At 43.0% G+C, this 21,955-nt stretch overlaps 1 protein-coding gene across 2 annotated transcripts in view; it reads left to right on the top strand.

Moving 5' to 3' along the window:
* Positions 1 to 21,955, top strand: part of SKIC2 (SKI2 subunit of superkiller complex) — a 121,534-nt gene that overhangs the window by 29,010 nt on the left and 70,569 nt on the right. For both annotated transcript variants that reach the window (XM_077483337.1, XM_077483344.1), the window contains exons 11-14: positions 6,932 to 7,077; positions 9,074 to 9,220; positions 19,471 to 19,555; positions 19,636 to 19,742. In XM_077483337.1, coding sequence (XP_077339463.1) covers positions 6,932 to 7,077; positions 9,074 to 9,220; positions 19,471 to 19,555; positions 19,636 to 19,742 — 485 coding nt within the window. The remainder of the gene's footprint in view (positions 1 to 6,931; positions 7,078 to 9,073; positions 9,221 to 19,470; positions 19,556 to 19,635; positions 19,743 to 21,955) is intronic.

The following is a 21,955-nucleotide window of genomic DNA, read 5'->3' on the forward strand; positions in this document are numbered from 1 at the left end:
GAATGGCACAGGCAGGCAAATGGGCATACCTGTACGTCCCTTTAAATTTGCTGCCCTGCCCTACGGCTCGCTCGTGTGCTAGTCGGGACCCCCGTGAGTCCGGTCACGGGTCCCGCGGACTCTATCGCCGCGGGCATACCCGCGATCATCTCACGGGGCGGCTGAACGAGGAAATACCATTGTAAACAGCATCTCCCTGTTCTGCATAGCAACTAGTGACGCTGATCTCTGCTCCATGTGATTGGAGCAGAGATCAGTGTTCACTAAATTAAAGCCCAGCCCCCAACAGTTAGTAACACACCCCTAGGAACACTTAACCCCTACACTGCCACCCACTGGTTAACCCCTTCACTGCCAGTGTCATTTACACAGGAATCACTGCATTTATATAGCAGTGATTGCTGTATAAATGACAATGGTCCCAAAAATGTGTCAAAAATGTCCGATGTGTCCTCCATAATGTCGCAGTCACAATAAAAATCGCTGATCGCCGCCATTACTAGTAAAAAAAACCTATTAATAAAAATGCCATAAAACTATCCCCTATCTTGTAAACGCTATAACCTTTGGGCAAACCAATCAATAAAAGCTTATTGCGATTTTTATTTTTTTTATTTTTTACCAAAAATATGTAGAATATGTATCGGCCTAAACTGAGGGAAAAAAATGTTTTTTGTATATATTTTTGGGGGATATTTATTATAACAAAAATAAAAAAATAATGCGTTTTTTTTTCAAAATTGTCGCTCTATTTTTGTTTAGCGCAAAAAATTAAAACCGCAGGGGTGATCAAATACCACCAAAAGAAACCTCTATTTGTGGGGGAAAAAAAGGACGTCAATTTTGTTTTGGGAGCCATGTCGCATGACCGCGCAATTGTCAGTTAAAGCGACGCAGTGCCGAATCGCAAAAAGTGGTCTGGTCTTTGACCAGCAAAATGGTCTGGGGCTGAAGTGGTTAAGAGAGAGAAAAAAAGGGGGGGACTCCAACTTACAATTTGGTAGAAGAGTCTCATAAATCTCAAAACATGATCAGTAATAATGTGGATTTGGTAAATTTCCTGGGTCTCCCAAGTATGGATATGTAGGACAGCCGGATCGGAGCACCCATAGGTCCACATAATTCTCCCCGGGGGTTGTGGAGGGGAAGGGGACCAGCCAGTACACAGCAATACCTGGAGATAGCGCTGAGAATCATGATGTAGGAGTGTGAACAGGCACTGAAAATTAAAACAACAACGAACTTCCAAGAAGAGGGCCATCTACCAAAGGTATACCGATTCCCCCGTCTCCTACAATTCAAATGCACGTGGAGAAAATCAAAAGGAATTGCATGGAAAAGAAGGGGTGCCAAATGTAATATGATGAACTGAATAAATAACAGGTTTGAAAAGAGAAAATGAAAATCCCGTGAGACTTCGGTATGAAGCACGAAGTGCTGTAAAGCACCATATTACATCTGCCAGTAAATGGTGTTCATGTAGCATTGAGTGAAAGCTGTTCTTGTAAGAAAAAAGAGAAAATTTGTATATTTGTTAGACTATAATGGTAAAATAAAGTTGGTGCTAAAAGAAAACACCACTTGACCACTGATGGTAAAAAAAATAAAAAAATAAAAAATATCCCAGACGTCCTGGCCTCGAGGGGTTCAGAGAAACAGAAGAAAGAGAATACACAATTCTCACTATAAATAGTGCAAAAAACAGCAGTCAATATCAGCAAGATTTCTTTGCCGCTATGCAGGATGTGCGAGCTCCTTGGCGGTTTCCCGACCATTATGACACTGGAGGAGCGGGGTCTGACCAGTACTCGGGCTATTTTATCTGGGTATACCCTGAGTTTGTCTAACATCCATCCAGACAGGCAGGATCTGCACTGGTGTCTTTGGTGCAGACATTCACCGGAGACCTATCCCTGCAGGGTGAGTATAAACCTCATATGACAACATGCCTTTACTAGGTTGGACTCCTCTGACTCTCCTCTGACTCTCCTTTGACATCATGTTTACGATTATTCACTGGTGTGTATGTATGCTCACATTGTTTTTTTTACAAAGCACAGGATATTGGTTGCTGTTTATTGCACTATTTTAAATGGGGGATTGTGTAATTTTCCTCTTTCTCTGAATTGTGGCCCCTCTGGGCCATGCCGTCTGGGTTTTTTTTTTTTTTTTTTTACTATCGGTGGTCAAATGGTGTTTTGTTTTAGCACCAACTTTATTTCACCATTATAGTCTAATAAGGATGCTCATTTTCTCTTTTTTCTTACAACCACAGCTTTCACTCAATGCTAAATAATCACCACTCACTGGCAGATGTAATACGGTGCTTTACAGCACTTGCATTGTACCCAAGTCTCCTGGGATTTTCGTTTTTTCTCTTTTCACAATTGTTACTTTTTTAGATCTCTATATTACATTTGGCACCCCTTCTTTTTCATGCACTTCCTTTTGATTTTCACGTGTACTTGAATTTTAGGAGCTAGGGGATCGGTACCTTTGGTAGTTGGCCTTCTGCTTGTAAGTTCATTATTGTCATTTTTCATTGCCTGTTCACACCTCTACGTTGCGATTCCTGATGGTACTATCTCAGGGTATTGCTGTGTACTGGCTGGTCCCCTTAGACCACCACAACCCCCGGTGAGAACTATGCGGACCTATGAGTGCTCTCATACGACTGTCCTATTTACAGTGGGAAAAATAATGATTAGATTCCTGCTGATTTTGCAAGTTCGCCCACTTACAAAGAAATTGAGGGCCTATAAATGTTATCATAGGTGTATGATAACCGCTTCCTGACCACCTTACGCAGATATACTGCGGCAGAAGGGCACCTACAGGTAGATTAACGTACCTGTATGTTGCCCTTTAAGAGGCGGCTTGCGGGCGCCGGGAGCTCCGTGATCGCCGGATTGTTTTACAGTGAGGAAGAACAGGGAGATGCTGATGTAAACGAGCATCTCCCCTTTATGCCTAGTGACACTGTCACTGATCATAGCTCCCTCTAATCAGGAGTGGTGATCAGTGACGTGTCACACGCAGCCCCTCTCGCCCACAGTTAGATTCACTCCCTAGGACACACTTAACCCCTATAGCGCCACCTAGTGGTTAACCCCTCTCACTACCAGTGACATTTTTACAGTAATCAATGCAAATTTTTTATTTTTTATTTTTTTTTAACATAGCTGTATTAATGGCAATGGTCCCAAAAATGTGTCAAAATTGTCCGATGTGTCCGCCATAATGTCACAGTCACGATAAAAATAACTGATCGCCGCCATTACTAGTAAAAAAAAAAAAATCTATAAAAATGCCATAAAACTATCCCCTATTTTGTACACGCTATAACTTTTGCGCAAACCAATCAATAAACGATTATTGCGATTTTCATTTTATTTTTTACCAAAAATATATGTAGAAGAATACGTATCGGGCTAAACTGAGGGAAAAAAATGTTTTTATTTTATATTTTTTGGGGATATTTATTATAGCAAAAAGTAAAAAATATAGCATTTTTTTTCAAAATTGTCACAATTTTTTTGTTTATAGCGCAAAAAATAAAAAACGCAGAGGTGATCAAATACCACCAAAAAGAAAGCTCTATTTGTAGGAAAACAAGGACATCAATTTTGTTTGGGAGCCACGTCGCACGACCACGCAATTGTCAGTTAAAGCAATGCAGTGGCGAATCGCAAAAAGTGCTCTGGTCAGGAAGGGGGGAAATTCTTCCGGGGCTGAAGTGGTTAAATGATAGAGACAGAATATCAACCAAAAATCCAGAAAAAAAAAAAACATAATACAAATGTTATAAATTGAGTTGCAGTTCATTAAGTAAAATAAGTATTTGAACCCCAAACAAAACATGACTAAGTACTTGGTGGAGAAACCCTTGTTGGCACAGAGGTAAGACGTTTCTTGTAGTAAGTGACCAGGTTTGCACACAGATCAGGAGGGATTTTGGTCCACTTTTCTTTTATTATTTTTAACCGATCTAAACTGTTGCTTGGCAACTCGAAGTTTCAGCACCCTCTATACATTTTCTATAAGATTAAGGTCCGGAGACTAGGTAACCTTATTGTGCTTCTTCTTGAGCCACTGCTTTATTGCCTTGGCGGTATGTTTTTTCAGCCTGTACCTTTAGCAGAGAAACAGCCCCAAAGCATAATGTTTCCATCTCCGTGCTTGACTGTAGGCATGGTGTTCTTGGGGTTATAGTTAGCATTTTTCTTCCTCCCAAAAGCACATTTACAGTCACCCCAATGAACATCTAAATGATGCAAAGAAGGATTAGGAGCAAGTGCTGTGGTCAGATGAGACCAAACTTGAGCTCTTTGGCATTAAAGGGGTTGTAAAGCCTCGTGTTTTTTTCACCTTAATGCATCCTGTGCATTAAGGTGAAAAAAACACCTGGCAGTCACCGCCCCTCCCCCCATTTTACTTACCTGAGCTCCTTCATCTCATCGGCAGGGACACGCTGTCCCTCTCTCCACTGGGTCCAGGCTCTTGATTGAAGAGATTGATAACAAAGAGGGAAGTGATCTGCGTAAATTCCTAAAGTGATAAAATCTAAAATTCCAGTGAATGCAATAATAAAGTCCAATGAAGTGAAACACAAACAGAATGTCCAAACAAGTGAAAGTGAAGTTGCTCTTCTGAAAAGTGATAACAGATTCTAAATATAAATCTTAAAAAAAGCTGAATGCTCACAGAGCGCTTCCCTCCATTAGGAGTATAAAGAGCCTTGAAAGTATCTTGTAGCGGGAGTGGGCACACCGCGGTGGGTCTCCAGCTGATGGCTGTAGCGGGAGATATTTTCAGGGTGCTAGTAGTATCCAGCCAAGTTGTAATTTCATTACACTGATGGTCTGCTGCTCCTTCAGACCTTACAGTGACTCTGTGCTACTCCGGTTCCGACCATTAGAAGAAAGATAAAAGAAAGCTTCCCATAGTGTGTATGTAAAAAAAAAATCAATTTATTTAAATGCCAAGTAATTCCTTACATAAAAGCAAAAAATAGGCGTTTGCAATAAAAACACAATATTTACATCACTTCCAGTTTGTTACAACATCCGGCCACACCCTACGCGTTACGTCACGACACATGACTTCATCAGGGGAACTGGATTGGTTGTTAGGCAATGCTATTTATGCTCAGAAACAGGAAGTGTACTCGCAGCCATCTTGTTGGGGAATTTGTCTCCAACATAGCTGCGGCCATTTTATGGGTGGGAAAAGGTTGCTAACATTCACCTTATCAGAATTACCGCTGTAGTCTACCTTTTCCCACCCATAAAATGGCCGCCGCTATGTTGTCAGAAGAGCAACTTCACTTTCACTTGTTTGGAAATTTTGTTTGTGTTTCACTTTATTGGACTTTATTATTGCATTCACTGGATTTTATCACTTTAGGAATTTGCACAGATCACTTCCCTATTTGTTATACTCTTTTGTGTATTGTGTTCACTTTAGATTTAGCAGCATTTTCACACTATTTAGTTAGTTAGATATTGTTCACTTAGTGCGAGGGACTACGTTTTATATATGGATAGATTGATAGCAGTGCAGCCAGTGGCTTATGCTGCTGTAAATCAAATCCAATAATGCCGGGGCGGGGCCCAGTCCGGCATGTGTGCCTGTTGACGCAAATGCTGGACCCCGAAGCCCTCCCACAAGGTAACCCCCTCGGGAGAGAGCTTCACCTAGGAGGGTTATCTGATGCGGGGAGGATCCGCGAGAGCTGCCGAGGGACCCCAGAAGACAGTGTTCGGGGCCACTCTGTGCAAAACGAGCTGCACAGTGAAGGTAAGTATGACATGTTTGTTATTTAAAAAAAAAAAAAAAAATTCACCTTGTTTAAAAATGGATATCAAAGCATCACAGGAAAATACAGACTGACTGCATGTGCTGACGTGTTTCATACCAGATATGGTGCTTAGCTATGATTAAGCACTATATCTGGCGTGAAACGAGTCAGTAGCTGTGCACTTAGTCTGTATTGCCCTGTGATGCTTTGATTTCCATTTTTTAATAAAGGTGAACTTTTTTGGAGTGCGGCTATCCAGCGTTCTATTTCTTCCATTCTTTATTTGTCAGAGCTGTGCCTCCAGTTTTTTAGACATAGTGAAACAGGAACAAGCTTTACCCTACTCCAGCCAAAGTGCAAAAATATGTTTTGGGTGAATTTGTCAAATCTGTGGTGTTTCCCCTTTTAAGGATAAGTTCAACTTTTACAAAATAAAATTAACAAAAATGTAGCATTTAATATACATTTTTTTTTTTATATTAGAAGCCTGTAAAGCATCAGCTGCTCATGGGTGCAAAGCAAGGCTTCTGCAGACTGTCAGTGTAGCTGTCTGTCCATACCTCGTATGGGCAGGCAGTTACTGAATGAAGGAAAAATCAATTGACTACCAGAGCATTCACCAGTGCTGTAGCAGTTCTTTGAGAACTACAAGGTGTCAGCCACAATGTCTGACGATAGATGTAGTGTTCTCCCATTCATAGAACTTTTTTAAATTGTGGCAGCGGGTGCTGGGAGAAGGTCCCCGGCCCATTGTCACAACTGGGGGTCGCGGAGGTGTGGGAGCTGCTGCATCTGTTACATGCTACACCGTGAATATTGGTTTAGCATGTAACATGTTATGTAAAGTGAACTTTATTTTAAGAGGTTCTGCCTGGCCATATATATATATATATATATATATATATATATATATATATGTGTGTATGTGTGTGTGTGTGTGTGTGTGTGTGTGTGTGTATGTGTATATATATATATATATATATGTGTGTGTATATATATATATATATATATATATATATATATATATATATATGTGTGTGTGTGTGTGTATATATGTATATATATATATATATGTGTGTATATGTATGTATATAATTTGGATATGTCACACCAGTTTTTTTGTATCTGCAGCATCCATTTGAACTGGACCCCTTCCAGAAGAAAGCCATTCAGTGTCTTGAAGATGGTTCTTCTGTCTTCATTGCAGCTCATACATCTGCTGGGAAGACTGTGGTGGCAGAATATGCCATAGCATTGTCCCTAAAACACATGACCAGGTGAGTGTATATATTCATTTATACGAAAGTGTATGTTTAGGCGTAAAACAAAAAAGCAGCACATTTCCACATGTTTTATCACTTTAAAATGCTTCAAGCACAGAAAAATACCTGTTGATCCTGCTAGAAATCCAGTGTGCTCCTAATATCCTTTGCTATTTGCTTCTGTTGCACTGAAATTGCAAATGTAATCGGCCCTTCCCAGTTCTCTCTGTACACTACAGGACATCTCCCCCTAAGCCCCTGTACACACGGTCGGAGATTTCGACAACCAAATCCATCTGATTTTGTCCGTCGGATCTTGTCCGAAACTGTTGCATACACACGGTCGGACTAAGTTGTCGAAAAATCTGATCATTCAGAACGTGATGACGTAATTTCGTTACGACGGGACTACATTCAGGCTAGTAGCCAATAGCTTTGATGTAGGAATTTGATCTGAGCATGCGTGGCACTTGGTCCAATCAAAATTCTCTACACATGATCGGAGTATGTCCGATCGAACCAGTTGGTCGGGAAATATTTCCAACATGTTGGAAAATTGGGTCCGACGGATATTCCGACGGAATCAGTCCGATGCATACCACACACAGTCGGATTATCCAACGACACGGTCCGATAGGACACATTCCGACGGATTCTCCGACCGTGTGTACAAGGGCTTAGGGAGGCGGGGGGGGGGGTATTTGTTAGTTCTAACACATGTCCTGTCCTAGAGTGACAATGCTGCTGCTCCATAGATACAGTACAGTGAGCGTGTAAACACAGGCTGTGTGCTCGAGCTCCCTCCCCTGTCACCCTTTTTCTCTTGGTGTCAGGAAAACTTATCAACGTGATTCATGCTGATCACAGAGGAAACGAGCAGCAGACAGAAACGACACTAAAGCCCCGTACACACGAGCGGACTTTTCAACATCCAAAGTCCGTCAGACCGAGTCCGTCAGACTATCCGATTGTGTGTGGGCTGCAACGGACTTTAGCTTCGCAAAAGTCTGACGGACTTTAGAAATGAAGCATGCTTCAAATTTTCCCGACGGAACTCCGCCGGACCCGGTCCCCTTCGAAAAATTCGCTCGTGTGTGTGCTACTCCGACGGACTAAAACCGACGCTAGGGCAGCTATTGGCTACTGGCTATGAACTTCCTACGTCGAATCCAGTCGTACGTCATCACGTTCGACTCCGTCGGAGTTTGGTGTGATGGTGTGTGGTCAAGTCCGTTCGGTCGAAAAGTCCGCCAGAACTCCGTCGGAACTCCGGCGGAACTCCTTTGGAGGTCTGTCAGACTTAATCCCTCTCGTGTGTACGGGGCATTAGTGCCCTGGATTGAAACAAGTACACACTATAGAGGGATTTGCTTTGTTGATATTTAATGTCTGAGGTTTACAACCAATATAAATTGGACATACACATGGGAATTTTGACTGGTTCCTGACGAAATACAGTAGTCGCTCTGTGGGTGTCGCCATGCTGGCCATAGATGATTTTTTTTAATTATTTTTTTCAGCCAGTGGATTGAATAATTAAAAGCAAAAAAAACGGATTCCTCCATCCGTACAAGCAAGGTAGATGGCGTATTCTTCCCTGCTGGGATATTGTATTCTGATAGCAGGACTCCTTGTCAGAATCCACTGACCAGCGACTGCAGCAAAAGCTTTCTATACTGTAGACACAGCAGGAGATTGTCCCTCTGTGCTGTATAGTGTGGATAGAGGAAACTGTGCCATTATTTTTATTCATCCAGTAGGCCGAACAAAAAAAAAAAAATCTAGAGTGTCTTTTGAATTGAACCATTTTCAATGAGCACAGTGACTAACTGGAATCAAGTGTTTTGTTTGTGTGTTTCAGGGATTTGATCCAAGTTTCGGTTCAGTGTGTTAGTAATGGATTTGCTCCAGACTGCCTTATCCTCTTTAACGCTTTCATCTCTTCGTATAACCAATAGTAAAAAGAGCTGTTTATTATGAAAGTGCATTGTCCATTTATTTCTTCTTCTAGAACCATATACACTTCCCCCATAAAGGCCTTGTCCAATCAGAAGTTTAGAGATTTCAAGATCACTTTTGGAGACGTTGGCCTAATCACAGGAGATGTCCAACTCTATACAGCAGCGCCGTGTCTTATTATGACCACTGAGATCTTACGGTACGTGCTTGTCTTCTGTAGAGGTTTTAACCACTTCAATACCGGGCACTTAAACACCTTCCTGCCCAGACCAATTTTGAGCTTTCAGCGCTGTTGCACTTTGAATGACAATTGCGCGGTCATGCTACACTGTACCCAAATGAAATTTTTATCATTTTTTTCCCACAAATAGAGCTTTCTTTTGGTGGTATTTGATCACCTCTATGGTTTTTATTTTTTGCGCTACAAATAAAAAAATACCGAAAATTTTGAAAAAAAAAAAGTTTTTTTTGTTTCAGTTTCAAAACTTTGTAAATAAGTACGTTTTCTCCTTCACTGATGGGCACTGATGGGGCTATACTGATGGGCACTATTGTGGCACCAATGAAGTGGCACTGATAGGCGGCACTGATGGGCGTCACGGATGGGCGACACGGACGGACACTGATGGGTGGCACAAATTGGCACTGATAGCTGGCACGGATGGGCGGCACAGATGGGCATGGATAGGCGGCACAGGTGGGCACTGATAGGCGGCACAGGTGGGCACTGATAGGCGGCACAGGTGGGCACTGATAGGCGGCACAGGTGGGCACTGATAGGCGGCACAGTTGGGCACTGATAGGCGGCACAGTTGGGCACTGATAGGCGGCACAGTTGGCACTGATAGGCGGCACAGGTGGGCACTCATAGGCGGCATTGGTGTTATACTATAGTAATGGGTGCCAATCAGTGCCAAACAATAATGCATGCCAATCAGTGATGCCCATTGTGGGCACTGATTGGCATCCATTATGGGCACTGATTGGCACCCATTGTGCTGACTGGCATCCCTGGTGGTCTAGGGAGGATTACCTTTTCCCTGGTGGTCTGGTGGTGTCCCTGGTGGTCCAGTGTGGGCATCCTCGGGGGGGCTGTGCTGATAATCGATCAGCACAGACCCCCCCTGTCAGAGGAGCAGCCGATCGGCTCTCCTCTACTCGCGTCTGACAGACGCGAGTGAGGGAAAGCCGATCACCGGCTCTTCCCATTTACACTGTAATCAGCCGTGATTGGACACGGCTGATCACGTGGTAAAGAGTCTCCGTCGGAGACTCTTTACCGAGATCGTAGTTGCCGGGTGTCAGACTGACACCCCGCAACAACGATCGCCGCGATGCGCGCCCCCGGGGGCGCGCAGCGGCTCATAATCCTGATCACGTCATATGACGTCCGGTCAGGATTATGCAACCACTTTGCAGCCGTCAATTGCCTATAGGGCGGGCGGCAAGTGGTTAAAGTTGATGTACACCCAACCATTAAAAACGTATCCAAGCTTTACAATGTTGTTTCAAAATATTTTGAGTGTGGAGTTGGTCTTAAAGAGGAAGTAAACCCTGATGAGTTCACTTCCTCTTTCATTCCCTGCAAAGGCAAAGCATAATGGACTACTATGCATCGCATAGTAGCCCATTATGTGTCACTTACCTGACACAGGAGCCAGCGAAGTCACCGTATAGGTTTAGGAGATATTTCTTGGACCTACAGGTAAGCCTTAATCTAGGCTTACCTGTAGGTCAAAGTGGTTTGTAAGGGTTTACAACCATTTTAAAGGGTAAGCTCACCTTGTATAACATGCTACATGTTATACCCATGTTTGTGGTGTAACATGTAACATGTAGTGAATGCACTGGCCACCGCACCTCCCCAATCCCCGCTGTGCCAGCTAATGAGGGTCTTCACCTGCTTGCTGCCAATTTAAAAAAAAAAAAAAAAAAAGCTAGTGAAGGATCGTTCATATTCCCTATCTCTTCATTGACAGAACTGTTATATGATTAACGACAATTCAAAGCACTGCATTTTGGATTTTTTTATATACGGTGTATATTTTTTGTTTGATGATCAACAAACTGTGCTGGCTGCTTTTCAATTATTTTGAGTTGGCATAGATACCCACCTACCACTTTTTATACTAGTTTATTTACTAAAGCTGGAGAGTGCAAAATCCGTCTCACTTCTGAGAAACCAATCGGCTTCCAGGTTTTATTGCCAAAGCTTAATTGACTAAGCTGAGGTTAGAAGCTGATTGGTTTCTCTGCAGAAGTAAAACGGATTTTGCACTCTCCAGCTTTACTAAATAAACCCCTTTGTTTGCTAATGGACTGTGTATCATAAATGAGTGTAATTTCTTGTTTTTATTTTTTTTTATTCAAATACGTGTTGATAGCTATGGTCATCCTTTTATTGAATCTCGGTGTTCTGATCTCCTGCAACTTATTTGCAGCCACTTCTGGTCTACAGGCAGTCCCTGAGTTACAAAAAGGTTACGGACTGCCTGTTTGTTCTTAAGACGGTTTTGTTCGTAATTCAGATGTGCAGAACGGTGTTTTCCAACGTCGTTTTTCAATGTTCCCGCCAGCGCCGCCTGCCATTCGTAAGTAGGAGTTGTTTGCAATTCGGAGGTTCGTAACTCACGGACTCTCTGTACATGCCCTCCAGTTATGGTTACCTGGCATTACTCAGGGTGGGTTTCCCAATGGTGACAGCAGTGAACCATGCCTGTATGGTGTTTGCTATAATCTCCTCCATGGGAGGTTTATGTGACAGGGGAGAACACAAATGCAAGACAAGAACAGCGTGTTGTCATCCTATAACAGGACGTGTCCTAACAGGGACCTTCACAGCTGGATCACCAGGTTTTGTTTGATTAAAAGCTGCCGTCCTGGAAAAGAATTGAAAACGGCTTTTGAAATACAATATCATAAGTTTTGTATGAGATTTTAGTGATTGGCTTTATATATAATATCTTTCACTTGAATTTTATTACTAACAATAGGAAAAATGGACAGTCCCATAGCGTAGAGATACTATCCGATAACCTGAACAAATTCAAAAAGGAGTTTCCTTCGGCAAATATTGAACGTTTAGCAACGATGCAGACATGAAGATAACCAATTCAAGCAACACTGGATTGTTAAGTAATCATTTAGCAGAGCTATGCCTGGAATTGCAATGCGCTTCTTTTCCATAAGACCCCTTTCATACTGGGGAGTTTTTCAGGCGTTTTTCAGGCGCTTTAGCGTTACAAAAAGCGCCTGTAAAGCGCTTGAAAGAAGCCTCATCTGCAATCCCAATGTGAAAGTCCAAGAGCTTTAAGAGCCCTTTCACAATGTCAGCGCCCGAAAAACGCTCGTAAAGCGCCGCTTAAACTAGCAGTGTTTACCAGCATTTTTTGAGCGCTATTGGGGCGCTTTTAACCCCTGCTAGTGGCAAAGGGTTAAAAGCGCCCACAAAACGCTGCTGCCAAAAGCACTTTTCAGGCGCTTTGCAGGCGCTTCCCATTGATTTCAATGGGAAGGGGCGCTTTTTATGAGAGGTGTATTCACGGCTCCAAAAGCGCTGCAAAGAAGCTGCTTGTAAGACTTTTTTTGACGCCCCCTGCCAGCGCAGCGCCTCAGTGTGAAAGCACTCGGGCTTTTACATTGGGATTGCAGTTGCGGCTTCTTTCAGGTGCTTTTTTTTAAAGCTAAAAACGCCCCAGTGTGAAAGGGATCTCGGTGTGAAAGCACTCGGGCTTTTACATTGGGATTGCAGTTGCGGCTTCTTTCAAGCGCTTTACATGCTCTTTTTTTAACGCTAAAGCGCCTGAAAAACGCCCCAGTGTGAAAGGGGTCTAAAGGAACCTTCAACTGGGGGCCATGGAGCTAGAAAATAAACAATAGTCATCCATGGGACCAAAAAGAGGTATCGCCCTTGTTGGCAAAAAACACATATCTTCATATCAGAAAGAGGTGGAAAAGTAAGAATGCAAAAGAAACAAGAGGTGGGGGGTGGGCAGAAAATAAAACAACAAGGGGGTGAGGTAGGCCATCTCTACCATTTGGAGGCCAGCTATGGGTGTAGGGTGTGGGCAGTTGTGTAGATGGGGTTTTAAATACATTTTAAATTGGTTGTAAACCCTAAAAAAAAAAAAAACCTGCAAGACAAAGGCATAATGAGCTAGTATACATAGCATACTAGCTCATTATGAATTACTTACCTGAGATCGAAGCCCCTGCAGCGGTCCTTGTTCACCACTCCGCCGGCCAACATCACTCCCGGGGGTTATTTCTGGGTATCGCGGCTCCGGTGCTGTGATTGGCTGGAGCCGCGTGATGTCACTCCTGCGCATGTGCGTGGGAGCTGCCGGTAAAGGCACAGTCTACATAGGTGCCGTTGCTTCAGTTTGCTTAAGTGCGCTTGTGCCGATGACGTCAGCACATGCAAATACAGAGGATATCTCCTAAACTGTGCAAGTTCAGGAGCTATCCAGGGTAGCTACAAGTAAGCCTTATTATAGGCTTGCCTATAGTAAAAAGTAGTTGTAAAGGGTTTACAACCATTTTTAAGTTCAGGCTTGGCAGCGTGACATACCCACTCTGTCGGAGGAGGACTGGTCAGAGTGCCTACAACAATACATCCCCCTTATGATCTCCACCAAAAATCGATTTATCCAGTTAAAATTCCTTCATAGGGTGTATTATACGCCCCAAAGGCTTTCGGTTATCTACCCTACATTGGATGCTTTATGCCCATGATGTTGAGGGGAGGTGGGATATTTCATACACATGGTATAGTCTTGCCTGGCGCTTCTGGCAGGCAGTGGTTGCTGATTTTTAGAGGATCAGTGGGGTGTCGCTCACACCTGACCCCCTGGTTTTCCTATTATTAGGGATAACAGATACTCTACCTACGAATATACATATTAAACTGTTTATATTCTATGCTGCATATTATGCTAGGAAAACTATACTGGTTGGCTGGAAGGCATCCGTACTTTTATTCAGTTTTCTGATAAGTACTTACCTTTCTACTCAACACAAAAGGCTTGTACACCGACACCGTAGTGCAGGATTGGAGCAGCCCCCTTGGACTTTTTAGGCAATATAATGGCACTTTTATTAATACAAAGCATAAAAACTTGTTTATATATAGACATAGCCAACAAGGCAAATTAATGTAAAACACACAGTACAAAATTAGAAAAAATGGTGTTACATCAAACCAAACAAAAGGAAAGTATGCTCTGTGCTGCCAGAGATGAGCTGTACGTGATGCAGGCTTTTTTTTTTTGGCTGGCCCGTGACCTACCTGACCTACATACACTGACAGTAGTGACCTACATACACTGATGGCAGTGACCTACCTACACTGACCTACATACACTGACGGTAGTGACCTACCTACACTGACCTACATACACTAATGGGAGTGACCTACCTACACTGACCTGCCTGACCCACATACACTGACATTTACATACACTGTCTGACCTGGTGTCGCAGCAGCCAGGCAGGCAGTCAGTCAGTCTTCGTCGGAGGAGGAGAAGAGGAGAGCGGCCCGCCCGAGCGGGGATGTGGCACGGCGGCCGCTTTGTAATTCCCGTCTTCTGGAGCCTGCAGCGCCTATGATGGACGTTACACATCCTGCGGTCCTGGCATTGGACCAGTGGGACATCCATCATAGGCTTGCAGGCTCCAGAAGGCAGGACCTGCTATGGCACTCGGCGGCGCTCCGGATCAGATTGGTCCCGGCGCTCACCGCTCGGGACTAACAATGGAGAGCTGCATGCCTGAGACTCTGGGTTTTTTGGGGTCACTTCGGGGCTTCAGCCCCCGACGCCCCTGCTCAAGGACGTAGTTGTCCTTAAATCAGCTAATGTAACTCTGGGGAGTGAGCACACAATACAAAGCTTTATTTGAAAGAGTAAAGAAAATGTAGCTGGATAGCCGCACTCCAAAGTATTCAACTTTAATGCAAAAATGTGATTAAAATCATAGCATCCAGGCTAGTGTACATACTAACTGCACAGCCGCTGACATGTTTCACACCAAACACGGTGCTTAGTCATAGCTAGTGTGCAGAATAAACATACAAAGCTATATACACACCCATGTAATTAGACACATTAATAAAATACGTGTATAACTCAAAAACAATTAAGGAGGCACCTGCGAACATCCAAAGTCCAAAAATTAACACTTGAGTGGATAAGGAAAAAACCTTCTCCACCCAAATGAAGTTGACATATTGAGAACATCCACAATGATGATAAATAGCATAATAAATCTGATCTTTAGAAGAAGGATACAGGTGCGACCTATAGAAAAAAAAAGAGCATATATCAAATTATTTTTCAATTTGTATGTAAAAAAATCGCATACATCGGTAAACACACAGAAAAAGAGAATCCAAACTCCCATTGTGTGTGTATACTGGTGTGCGAAGCTCACTAAATGTCAGTCACCGGAGAAACATAAACATTTCCTGAAAACGATACCCAAAAAAAGAAGAAATAATTTTACGTTAAAGAAGGATTACAAAAATCTCATTACTAAATGTATCCCTTTAAAACTTTCTCCCTTGATATGTATATATCCTGAAGCAAACAGGTAAGGCAAGCATAACAAGCTCTAGCTAATGAACCGCATGCACAATATCGCATACTGCGCATCCGCCCATCAAGAAGATAGCAAATATATGTAATAATGTGTCAATAAAGACACATTAATGTTAACAAATATTATGGAAAATAATACTACAATATATATAAGCTGCCCTGTCCAAAAAACAGTCCCAATCAAATTATTAAATACGGTAATTGACTTATCCTAAATAAAAAATTTTTTTTATAATAAATGGAGACGGTGAGTAAAATCTGGTGACAACATGATGGAGTGAGCCCAGCAGAACCAGATGAAAAAAGCCTTATCAGCACCAGACCGACTACCAATAAAATAGTGGCGATATATAATAACTAAATGGACAGAAAGCCATCAATGTGTGGAAAATGTACTCATAAAAAAAATTCGATATCCCACTCAAAGCTGAGGCCCATAGGCTGCCGTCTCCTATGGAGATGGAATATCCAATAAACTTCCCTCTTGCACAATAGACTAAACCTATCAACCCCCTCTTTTTGACAGAGTGACTTTTTCAACCCCCTGAATGCGTAAGGCGCCGACATCCTTATCATGACAAAGATTCCAGTGCCTCGCCACATTAGTGGGATTATTTTTAGAAATGTCGTAAAGGTGATCATATTCTCTATCCCTCAACCTCCGTGTTGTGCGTCCAACATAGTATATGTGGCATTGTTTACACGTAACCACATAAATAACAAATTGAGTGTTACAATTAATAAAGGACTTGACTTTAAAATCCTTATTCAAGGACTTTGAATGGATAGTGTCGCTTCGTAGAATGTGGGGTCAATTATTGCCCCTACATCGAAACGAGCCCTTAAACTGCAGCCAATTAAAACGTTGAACGCTGCTTGAATAAAGACTAGGAGAAAACATATCGCCAATAGTTGGTGCCCTGCGGGAAACTGATCTAATACCATTGGATAAAATTTGGGCATACACAGGATCATTATAGAGAACAGGTAGATATTTATCCACAATCCCCTTAATTTTATTAAAACTCTGAACTATAGGGTGTAGAAAACACTGGAGTTTTAATAGATTTATCCGGTACCCACCCTCTCCCATCTCTATTCTAAGTGCCGGTTCACACAGGGGCGACACGACTTGCAACGCGACTCACAGACGCGACCTGCACACGACTTCAGCAGCGACTTGCAAAACGACTTCTGTATAGAAGTCAATACAAGTCGCCTGAATTTGCCCCAAAAATAGTACAGGAACCTTTTTCTAAGTCGGAGCAACTTGAGTCGCTCCTATTGGAACGGATCCATAGTACAGAAGGGTGCGTGACTTGTCAGGGGGTTAATTCGACTGACAAGTCGCTCCTGTGTGAACCAGCACTTAGTGTTGTGACAAAGGAGATGACTTCTATCAGTTTTGAGAGATGTTAAATGCTCTATCAAGTATAGGAGCTGTATAGCCTCTTTCCATGAAATGCTTTCTCATGGCATAGGCTTCTTTCAAAAAAGATGACTCCTCACTACATACTCGCTTTAGCCTCAAGAACTGTCCCATGGGAATGCCCTTAATAGTATGTGTTGGATGGCCCGAGTCAGTTCTCAACAAAGTGTTGCCCGCAGAGGGCTTCCTGAAAAGATTTGAGGAAATATATTCCCCTTCACCCTTCAGGACAACATCCAAAAATTCGATTTGTGTAGAATTCATAACACTTGTGAATTTAAGGTTAAGGGTGTTGTCATTAAGATACAAAAGCCATTCATCTAGTTCCCCAACGCTCCTGGTACATACAAAGATTAAATCGTCTATATAACGACAGAAAATGTTTGATCTCCGAACGATGTGGACAAACAAGGCCAAAAATGCGGGACCTCTCCCACCATCCCATATACAAATTGGCCAGGGAGGGGGGAAATTTTAGCTCCCATCGAGGCCCTGCATTTCTGGAGGTAGTAGTCCCCATCGAACATAAAAATAAAATTGTGAGTTAACAAATATTCTAAACAGCATAAAATAAACTCTTGGTGTACCAAGGAGTGTTGGCTATGATGTCTAAGCCCTTGTACACATGGTCGGACATTCCGACAACAAAATCCGTCAGATTTTGTCCAAAACTTGTGTTGCATACACACGGTCGGACAAAGTTGTCGGAAAATCCGATCGTACGTAACGTGATGACGTTATTTCGTTACGACGGGACTACGTTCAGGCTAGTAGCCAATAGCTTTGGTCTAGGAATTTGATCTGAGCATGCGTGGCACTTTGTCCGATCGGAATTCTCTACACACAATCGGACAAAGTCCGATCGGATCATGTTGTCGGAAAGTTTTATAGCCCAGCTCTAAAACTTTGTCCGTCGGATATTCCGACGGAAACAGTCCGATGGAGCCCATACACAGTCAGATTATCCGACAACACGGCCCGATCGTACGTTTTCCGTTGGAATGTCCGACCGTGTATACAAGGGCTTAGGAAGAAAGCCACAGCCTGAATTCCTAGGGAGTGAGGGATAGATGAATACAAGCTAGCCACATCACAGGTAATCCACACAAAATCCGACTCCCATTTAATAGATTGAATATCAGACAAAAGCTGCTTGGTGTCTCTCAGAAAGCCAGGTAAATCCGAAACTAAAGATTGTAACTGATAATCTACCCATTCTCCCAGACGCTCATTTAGTGACCCAATGCCTGCCACTATAGGTCTACCTGTCAGTGGTTGACAACCTTTATGCAGCTTGGGTAAATGGTGAAAGCTAGGTTTATCCCCGAAAGCCCCGATTATGCCTATCTCTCTCAGCTTGAGTAAAGATGCCTACTGCAACAGCTCTATATAAAAGTACATTAAGATCCTCCTTAAAGGGGGACCCTATGTCCTCCTTTAACTTCAAATAAGTTTTGTCATCTGACAATTGGCAAATTGCTTCATTCCTATATATAACTGAATCTAGCACCACAACAGAGCATCAACATAAAAAACCCTGATGAACACTGCTTGTAGATATCTCCTTACTTGCTTAGTATCGTTGTAATCCTTTTTTTTTTCTTTAGAAAAACGTCACTGAGCATGCCCAGATCTCCCCTGATTTACGGCACACTCTGTCTTATCTATCTGTTACCAGGACTTCCTACGGCACACAACACTGAACACCCAGGAGGCTGCTAATCACTCAGAGCTTCCTCCTACACACCATGTGACCTCACATATAGTGTAAACCAGGGAATGGGACAGCATTACTGCAGGCTTATCAGCTGAAGCTGGTAGGACTCATACAGGGAAACACTAGGTAATCCACACAAGTAAATACTATGAAATAAAACAAGTCAGCTATGAACAGGGAAGCAGGGTTGCCATAGAAACGTTGGATTGAGAAGGAGACTTGGTTAACAGTACAGGAAGTGCTCCATGTAAGGGCGGAAATGCACTCCACTGTGGACTCAGAAAACAATACTTAAGATGGCGCTGCCTAACCCCTGCAAAAAAGTTTTTTAAAGTTTCTTTAAACAGTAAGTAATATGCGATTTGGGCTGGATTACAGTGGCTATACTTTGATAATGACTTATTATAATGGACTAAATGAAAAGAAGCATCAGAGTGGGAGAGTTTACTTCCTCTTTAAAGTTTGTGTGTGTGTGTGTGTGTGTGTATATATATATATATATATATATATATATATATATATATATATATATATAAAGGCAGGTGTCCCAATACTTTTGGTAATATAGTGTATTTTGTGTTGTCAATTCCTCTTTGTGTATTCAATTAATTAGAATCGTATGACGCATTTACTTGCTTGTCATTACTCTCACATTCCCAAAGTTCTCTCTCTTTGGCCACATCACTTATTTCAGTTTCTTCCCACAGATCTATGCTGTACAACGGTTCCGATGTTGTCCGAGACTTAGAATGGGTCATATTTGACGAGGTCCATTATATCAATGATGCAGAGGTGAGTGCCGCCACAATACTCCAGATTTCTGTGCGTTGCCTAGGCCTCTAATTCACCAAATTTCTTACACTCGTCCACAGCGAGGCGTCGTATGGGAGGAGGTTCTCATCATGTTGCCGGACCACGTCAATATTATTCTGCTGAGCGCCACAGTCCCCAACACTGTGGAGTTTGCAGACTGGATCGGGTGAGTTACAGATCATTACATTTCATGTTTACAATATACTCTCTAGGTATCCTAGAGGGTTATCGTTTAAACCCAAAGTATTCATTTTTTCGAAGAGCATGTGTACCCAACATTTCATGTAGGTTGCCCCCGTAGGGATTGCTGTGTGTAGACCTCCCTGTGCCTCCCCTGATTATCCTTCTGCCAGTTACTAGGTGCTTTCTCTAGACCAACCCTACTCTCATCCCCTCGTTATCCAGTAATAAATCCAGGGGTTTGTTTTTCTTTTGGTATTTATTGTTGGAACTTGGATAGGAGAAGGGATTAGTGGGATACTGGAACTAATTACAGATGAGGACAACTCTTACTTGGCCTTACCTGGCTCAGTGTGGTAGTAGTCTCTCTGCTATAGCATACTGCACTCATATGGAAGAAATAAGTCCTTTTCTTGCTCTGGCAGCAGACTTGATGAAACAGTTTTATCTTCAGGACACTCACTAGCATCCCCTTTGACTGCCCCCCGTCCACTGCCTCTACTAGCTGAAGAGGTGACCCTCACAGGACAGGCCCAAAGACAAAGATCTGTACTCAGCAGAATCAGATCCTTCCTGGTGTCTCCCTTCCAGTTGGCTTTGCAGCACATCTGGGTTGCATCTTTACTCAGATTCAGGCTCTGAGGTTGACCACCTGAGGCCGCATAGCAACCTGTGCAGAGGAGGGGCAGCTGCCCCCCTCCCTCCGGGAGCCCACCCTCCATCCAAAGACCCCGAGCACATGTGTCCCTGGCATATATATGGTCCCCCAGCATGCATTGGAGGCACTTTCTTCTGCCAGTGGCCAGAGCTGTTACTATGCCTGTGTTCTCACTTGTCAGGTTCCCTCCCACTAGGCAATATGCCTCGTCCTATTGGACCAGTGTGAAACATGCAGACAACATGAGCAGCATCTGAGCACCATGAGCAGATCCTATCAATGGATCCCTGCTCCCTGGTAGGCAGAGAGCATCTAAATTTACTTGGCAGCCTTCCTGGTAAGCAGAAAGACCCCAAAAAACGATACTCTCTTCTAGCACCTACTTAGGAGGATGCTACATTCATATTCCTGATATGTGGCTGCTGTACCATGTACTTGTATGAAAATGTATCTTATTGTATTGCTTCCTTGTATTGCTTCCCCCTGTACAGCCATTCACTTGGAAAATTAGAAACAAACACACAGTATCTCACAAAAGTGAGTACACCCCTCACATTTTTGAAAATATTTTATTCTATCTTTTCATGTGACAACACTGAAGAAATGACACTTTGCTACAATGTAAAGTAGTGAGTGTACAGCTTGGATAACAGTGTAAATTTGCTGTCCCCTCAAAATAACTCAACACGCAGCCATTAATGTCTAAACCGCTGGCAACAAAAGTGAGTACACCCCTAAGTGAAAATTGTGCCCAATTAGACATTTTCCCTCCCCAGTGTCATGTAGCTTGTTAGTGTTACAAGGTCTCAGGTGTGAAGGTGTATTAAATTTGGTGTTATTGCTCTCACTCTCTCATACTGGTCACTGGAAGTTCAACATGGCACCTCATGGCAAAGAACTCCCTGAGGATCTTAAATAAAGAATTGTTGCTCTACATAAAGATGGCCTAGGCTATAAGAAGATTGCCAAGACCCTGAAATTGAGCGGCAGCACGGTGGCCAAGACCATACAGCGGTTTAACAGGACAGGTTCCACTCAGAACAGGCCTCGCCATGGTCCACCAAAGAAGTTGAGTGCACATACTCAGCATCATATCCAGAGGTTGTCTTTGGGAAATAGACATATAAGTGCTGCCAGCATTGCTGCAGAGGTTTAAGGGGTGGGGGGTCAGTCTGTCAGTGCTCAGACCATATGCATCAAATTGGTCTGGTCTGGTCAAATTGGTCTGCATGGCTGTCGTCCCAAAAGGAAGCCTCTTCTAAAGATGATGCACAAGAAAGGCTGCAAACTGTTTGCTGAAGACAAGCAGACTAAGGACATGGATTACTTGAACCGTGTCCTGTGGTCTGATGAGACCAAGATAAACTTATTTGGTTCAGATGGTGTCAAGCGTGTGTGGCGGCAACCAGGTGAGGAGTATAAAGACTAAAGTGTGTCTTGCCTACAGTCAAGCATGGTGGTGGGAGTGTCATGGTCTGGGGCTGTGTGAGTGCTGCCGGCACTGGGGAGCTACAGTTCATTGAGGGAACTATGAATGTCAA

This window comes from Lithobates pipiens, unplaced genomic scaffold (assembly GCF_037356315.1).
Source record: "Lithobates pipiens isolate NorthernLeopardFrog02 unplaced genomic scaffold, aLitPip1_a1.2 Scaffold_1, whole genome shotgun sequence".
Lineage (NCBI taxonomy): Eukaryota > Metazoa > Chordata > Amphibia > Anura > Ranidae > Lithobates > Lithobates pipiens.